Consider the following 7,500-nt stretch of genomic DNA (forward strand, 5'->3'; position numbering starts at 1 on the left):
TTATTCTAGGGTAGGCTAGGGCCTCATCCTCAGCATTATAATCTGTGATTTAGGGAATTATTATAGGGTAGGCTAGGGCCTCATCCTCAGCATTATAATCTGTGATTTAGGGAATTATTATAGGGTAGGCTAGGGCCTCATCCTCAGCATTATAATCTGCCCTTTTATTTGCAGCCATAGCCTGTAGGTGATAATGTCTCTCTAGGAGCTGATCTGTCGTCAGTATTGTGGTATAATTATAATTAAAAGGTCAGATCTGAATGGAGAAATCTGACCCGAGATCAGCTCGGGGACCCGAGATCAGCTCGGGGAAACGCACGCGAGTTCTTTGGCCGTTGTAGGAACGATGCATCGTTGATACACTCCTAAACGTAAGTGCCGTTGCTACCGGGATACCGGGCCCAGGAAAGACTCCAGGCCCCATGTGAAGCTGTTGCCTTGAAAATATCTGCTTAACAAGATGTCTTCAGCATCAACACTACTCTTCATCACCACTACTCTTCATCAACACTACTCTTCATCACCACTACTCTTCATCACCATTACTCTTCATCACCACTACTCTTCATCACCACTACTCTTCATCAACACTACTCTTCGCCACCACTACTCTTCATCAACACTACTCTTCATCACCACTACTCTTCATCACCACTACTCTTCATCACCACTACTCTTCATCAGCACTACTCCTCATCACCACTACTCTTCATCACCGCTACTCTTCATCACCACTACTCTTCATCACCACTACTCTTCATCAACACTACTCTTCATCAACATTACTCTTCATCACCACTACTCTTCATCAACACTACTCTTCATCAACACTACTCTTCATCACCACTACTCTTCATCAACAGACCACTACTCTTCATCACCATAACACTACTCTTCATCACCACTACCCTTCATCAACATAACACTACTCTTCATCAACACTACTCTTCATCAACACTACTCTTCATCACCACTACTCTTCATCACCATAACACTACTCTTCATCAACAGAACACAACTCTTCATCAACACTACTCTTCATCACCATAACACTACTCTTCATCACCACTACTCTTCATCACCATAACACTACTCTTCATCACCACTACTCTTCATCAACAGAACTCTACTCTGCTTTTATATGGCTCTGAGAACCACACATCTAACACTAACCACTTCTAACTGGCTCTGGGTTGAAGTTGCCCTTAGGTACAGATCTAGGAACAGTTTACCCTCCCAAGATCCTAACCTGAAGCATTAGGCGAAACAATGTAAAACTGACTCAAGATCAGTGTCTATGGACAACTTCGGGGGAACTACTTTGTTATCCTGATAGTCTTACATCAATCAAATAATAATATATATATTTCTTTCTCGCTGTCATTCTCTCTCTCTCTCTCTGTCTCTCTGTCTCTCTCTCTCTCTCCCTCTCTCTGTCTCTCTCTCTCTCTCTTTCTCTCTCTCTCTCTCTCTCTCTCTGTCAATTCAATTTCAATTCAATTCAATTCAAGGGGCTTTATTGGCATGGGAAACATGTGTTAACATTGCCAAAGCAAGTGAGGTAGGTAATATACAAAAGTCAAATAAACAATAAAAATGAACAGTAAACATTACTGTCTCTCTCTCTCTCTCTCTGTCTCTCTCTGTCTCTCTCTCTCTCTGTCTCTCTCTCTCTCTGTCTCTCTCTCTCTCTGTCTCTCTCTCTCTCTGTGTTCTCTCTCTCTCTCTCTCTCTCTCTCTCTCTCTCTCTCTCTCTCTCTCTCTGTCTCTCTCTCTCTCTCTCCGTCAGGCATGGCTAGTCACCCACCTATCCCCATCTCTGAGCTCGCTGATCATCTAGAACGCCTGAAAGCCAACGACAACCTGAAGTTCTCTCAGGAGTATGAGGTATGAGTTTGTTTTGAAGGAGACATCTCAGGAGTATGAGGTATGAGTTTGTTTTGAAGGAGACATCTCAGGAGTATGAGGTATGAGTTTGTTTTGAAGGAGACATCTCAGGAGTATGAGGTATGAGTTTGTTTTGAAGGAGACATCTCAGGAGTATGAGGTATGAGTTTGTTTTGAAGGAGACATCTCAGGAGTATGAGGTATGAGTTTTTTGAAGGAGACATTTTCACTCCCAATTATTCTGGTTTCATTATGCAATTCATATTGAGTTCTACACCCTGTGTAGAAACCCTCTAGCCAGCCAGATACAACACACACACACAAACACACACACACACACACACACACACACACCTGTTTATGCCTTTTATCTTTTGGCAGCGGTATCAGGGTTTAAATGTGAAGCAGAATCTTCCTCCTCTCACGTCTGCTGTTTTAACCAGAGATCTGTCTGTCAGTCTGTCTCAAAGAGATACTGCTTACAGACTGATGGTTATCAATGTTACGCTTCCAGAGAGATAGAGGGAGATGGAGAGAGGGTGGAGAGAGGGGGGGAGCGGGAGAAGTGAGAGAAGGGAAAGGGAGAGAGCGAAAGCGGAAAGGAGAGAGAGATAAAGACAGAGAGAGAGAGGGGAGAGAGAGAGAAAGAAAGCGAGAGAGGGGGGAGAGAGAAGGCAGACAGGAGAGAGAGAGCGACAAAGACAGACTGAGAGAGGCGGGGGGAGAGGGGGGAGAGAGAGAGACAAAGACAGAGAGAGAGGAGAGAGAAAGAGAGAGAGGGGAGGGGGGAGAGAGAGAATGGAAAGGGAGAGAGAGAGAGAAAGCAGACAGGAGAGAGAGATAAAGAGAGGAGAGAGAGGAGAGAGAAAGAAAGTGAGAGAGGGGGGAGAGAGAGAAGGCAGACAGGAGAGAGAGGAGAGAGAAAGAAAGTGAGAGAGGGAGAGAGAGAGACAGGGGGGTTAGGACAGAGGGTAGTCAAACATAAATGATAGGGAGAGGGGCAGTCAAAAAGAGAAAATGGGGAAAGAGATGGAGAGAGATGGAGAGAGAACGAGAGAGATGGAGGGATGTAGAGAGAACGAGAGAGATGGAGGGATGGAGAGAACGAGAGAGATGGAGGGATGGAGAGAGAACGAGAGAGATGGAGGGATGGAGAGAGAACGAGAGAGATGGAGGGATGGAGAGAACGAGAGGGATGGAGAGAGAACGAGAGATGGAGGGATGGAGAGAGAACGAGAGAGATGGTGGGATGGAGAGAGAACGAGAGAGATGGAGGGATGGAGAGAACGAGAGAGATGGAGGGATGGAGAGAACGAGAGAGATGGAGGGATGGAGAGAGAACGAGAGAGATGGAGGGATGGAGAGAGAACGAGAGAGATGGTGGGATGGAGAGAGAACGAGAGAGATGGAGGGATGGAGAGAGAACGAGAGAGATGGAGGGATGGAGAGAGAACGAGAGAGATGGAGGGATGGAGAGAGAACGAGAGAGATGGAGAGAGAACGAGAGAGATGGAGGGATGGAGAGAGAACGAGAGAGATGGAGGGATGGAGAGAGAACGAGAGAGATGGAGGGATGGAGAGAGAACGAGAGAGATGGAGGGATGGAGAGAACGAGAGAGATGGAGGGATGGAGAGAACGAGAGAGATAGAGGGATGGAGAGAGAACGAGAGAGATGGAGGGATGGAGAGAACGAGAGAGATGGAGGGATGGAGAGAACGAGAGAGATGGAGGGATGGAGAGAGAACGAGAGAGATGGAGGGATGGAGAGAGAACGAGAGAGATGGAGGGATGGAGAGAGAACGAGAGAGATGGAGGGATGGAGAGAGAACGAGAGAGATGGAGGGATGGAGAGAGAACGAGAGAGATGGAGGGATGGAGAGAGAACGAGAGAGATGGAGGGATGGAGAGAGAACGAGAGAGATGGAGGGATGGAGAGAGAACGAGAGAGATGGAGAGAGAACGAGAGAGATGGAGGGATGGACGAGAGAGATGGGGGGATGGAGAGAGAACGAGAGAGATAGAGGGATGGAGACACAAAAGGGATAGAGAGAGATAAACCATGAGTAATTGCGGTGTCATAATCAGACACACATGCTAGTGAGCAGTGAGTAGACCAAAGGCACACACACACACTTACACAAACACACAGACTCACACACAGACTCACACACTCACACAAACACACTCACACACTCACACAAATACACACACTCACACAAACACACACACACACACACACACACAAACACACACACACTCACACACCCAACCAAACCATAATTATGCGTTGTAAAATATTCAAAAAGGCTTCATTGCAGGCTCTCTCTCTTTCTCAATAGTTTAATGCACAAATGACATCACGTGTTTGGTTTCCGTTACACTTCTCCGTCCAACAAAATGAAGTTCTGAAACGGTTTCAAACCAAAATAAGTAACGGTTTTATATCGATCCTTTCTGTTCCTTTTTCAACCTCTGAAATGTTTTACATTTAATGACTTCACCGATCAGTGCGGATAGAGCAGCTTGCTGTGAAGCGGGTAGGCGATTTAATTTAACGGAAAGTCGTTAAGAACAAATTGTAATTTTGCCGTATCTGCATGGTTTAATCTCACTGAAAGACCAACAAAAAACCACACAAACTGCTGCCAGTCAACTGACATGTTGAGGTTGAGGAGACAGAACGGAGGAAGAAGCACGGGGCCTCTTGTTATAACATGCGTTGTCTGAATTAGGTCCCCACTGAATTATACCTACGGAGGAGCGGCTTCTACAGAGGAACTTTAAATGTCTTTGAACTTCCGAGTTGACATGATGTTGGATCAGAGCTAACGTTAGCTAGCTAGCTAACAAGCTTGTGTGTACCTTCCGAGTTGACATGATGTTGGATCAGAGCTAACGTTAGCTAGCTAGCTGACAAGCTTGTGTGTACCTTCCGAGTTGACATGATGTTGGATCAGAGCTAACGTTAGCTAGCTAGCTAACAAGCTTGTGTGTACCTTCCAAGTTGACATGATGTTGGATCAGAGCTAACGTTAGCTAGCTAGCTGACAAGCTTGTGTGTACCTTCCGAGTTGACATGATGTTGGATCAGAGCTAACGTTAGCTAGCTAGCTAACAAGCTTGTGTGTACAGAGCAGCACTAGAATTAAAAACACATGTTACCTCATAGTCCCTTCACCCCTACCTACATGTACAAATGACCTCTAACCTGTACCCCCCGCACACTGACTCGATACCGGTACCCCCTGTATATAGCCTCGTTATTGTTATGTTATCGTGTTAACGTTACTAATTATTATTTTTTAACTTTAGTTTATTTGGTAAATATTTTCCTAACTCTTCTTGAACTGCACTGTTGGTTAAGGGCTTGTAAGTAAGCATTTCACGGTAAAGTCTACACTTGTTGTATTCGGCGCGTGTGACAAATAAAGTTTGATTTGATTTGAGTAGTTAATAAATCCAATGTGAAAAGTGATGAAACTATTTATCCTTAACTAGCAATAAAAAGTCAATCCATTCTTCTCTAATTAAACATCTCACCATCATTTCTGAATTCCACTTGTAACGTGGTCAGGAGGCTACAGTAACCTACTTCAGAGGGGGGGGGGGGCAGGTAGCCTACACACCCACTGGCAAAGATTTCCAGTTGGCGGGCAGATCCTGGAATAAGTTCCTGAGTGACAAAGTGAGGGCTTTGCATAGGCGCTTTGTTGCAAATTTTGTGAGACTGGAAAAAAAACTGTCAGGAACATAAAAGAGCTGGTTCCCATGCTTTTAAAATAACGGTTCTGTTCCGGAACAGTATAGATCACTTTCGTTTTCGGTTTGGGTTCTGTTGCTTAAATAATTTAGTTATCTACCGGTTTTCTGTTCTGTTCCCTGAACCGGTTCCAACCCTTGCTTATTACCCTTTGACCTCTGTGTTATAGTCCATTGACCTCTGTCCAGCAGTACACCTTGGAGCATTTTAATCAAAACTCTAACCTCTAACCTCTGTGTTGTAGTCCGTTGACGCCGGTCAGCAGTTCACCTTGAAGCATTCTAACCCTGACCTCTAACCTCTGACCTCTGTGTTGTAGTCCGTTGACCCCGGACAGCAGTTCACCTGGGAGCAGTCTAACCTGGAGGTCAACAAGCCAAAGAACCGCTATGCTAACGTCATCGCCTACGACCACTCCAGGGTTCTACTGTCCAGCATCGAGGGTAGGTTGACAGTCCAGGGTTCTACTGTCCAGCATCGAGGGTAGGTTGACAGTCCAGGGTTCTACTGTCCAGCATCGAGGGTAGGTTGACAGTCACACACATACACGCTAACGTCATCGCCTACGACCACTCCAGGGTTCTACTGTCCAGCATCGAGGGTAGGTTGACAGTCACACACATACACGCTAACGTCATCGCCTACGACCACTCCAGGGTTCTACTGTCCAGCATCGAGGGTAGGTTGACAGTCACACACATACAGGCTAACGTCATCGCCTACGACCACTCCAGGGTTCTACTGTCCAGCATCGAGGGTAGGTTGACAGTCACACACATACAGGCTAACGTCATCACCTAGGACCACTCCAGGGTTCTACTGTCCAGCATCGAGGGTAGGTTGACAGTCACACACATACACGCTAACGTCATCGCCTACGACCACTCCAGGGTTCTACTGTCCAGCATCGAGGGTAGGTTGACAGTCACACACATACACGCTAACGTCTTCGCCTACGACCACTCCAGGGTTCTACTGTCCAGCATCGAGGGTAGGTTGACAGTCACACACATACACGCTAACGTCATCGCCTATGACCACTCCAGGGTTCTACTGTCCAGCATCGAGGGTAGGTTGACAGTCACACACATACAGGCTAACGTCATCGCCTACGACCACTCCAGGGTTCTACTGTCCAGCATCGAGGGTAGGTTGACAGTCACACACATACAGGCTAACGTCATCGCCTACGACCACTCCAGGGTTCTACTGTCCAGCATCGAGGGTAGGTTGACAGTCACACACATACAGGCTAACGTCATCGCCTACGACCACTCCAGGGTTCTACTGTCCAGCATCGAGGGTAGGTTGACAGTCACACACATACAGGCTAACGTCATCGCCTACGACCACTCCAGGGTTCTACTGTCCAGCATCGAGGGTAGGTTGACAGTCACACACATACAGGCTAACGTCATCGCCTACGACCACTCCAGGGTTCTACTGTCCAGCATCGAGGGTAGGTTGACAGTCACACACATACAGGCTAACGTCATCGCCTACGACCACTCCAGGGTTCTACTGTCCAGCATCGAGGGTAGGTTGACAGTCACACACATACAGGCTAACGTCATCGCCTACGACCACTCCAGGGTTCTACTGTCCAGCATCGAGGGTAGGTTGACAGTCACACACATACACGCTAACGTCTTCGCCTACGACCACTCCAGGGTTCTACTGTCCAGCATCGAGGGTAAGTTGACAGTCACACACATACAGGCTAACGTCATCGCCTACGATTACTCCAGGGTTCTACTGTCCAGCATCGAGGGTAAGTTGACAGTCACACACATACCCGCTAACGTCATCGCCTACGACCACTCCAGGGTTCTACTGTCCAGCATCGAGGAAG

General features: G+C 46.9%; 1 protein-coding gene across 1 annotated transcript in view; it reads left to right on the forward strand.

Moving 5' to 3' along the window:
* ptprdb (protein tyrosine phosphatase receptor type Db) overlaps nt 1-7,500 on the forward strand; it is a 294,094-nt gene that overhangs the window by 209,160 nt on the left and 77,434 nt on the right. The window contains exons 30-31 of the mRNA XM_071408267.1: nt 1,790-1,887; nt 5,968-6,091. Coding sequence (XP_071264368.1) covers nt 1,790-1,887; nt 5,968-6,091 — 222 coding nt within the window. The remainder of the gene's footprint in view (nt 1-1,789; nt 1,888-5,967; nt 6,092-7,500) is intronic.

This window comes from Salvelinus alpinus, chromosome 6, assembly GCF_045679555.1.
Source record: "Salvelinus alpinus chromosome 6, SLU_Salpinus.1, whole genome shotgun sequence".
Classification (NCBI taxonomy): domain Eukaryota; kingdom Metazoa; phylum Chordata; class Actinopteri; order Salmoniformes; family Salmonidae; genus Salvelinus; species Salvelinus alpinus.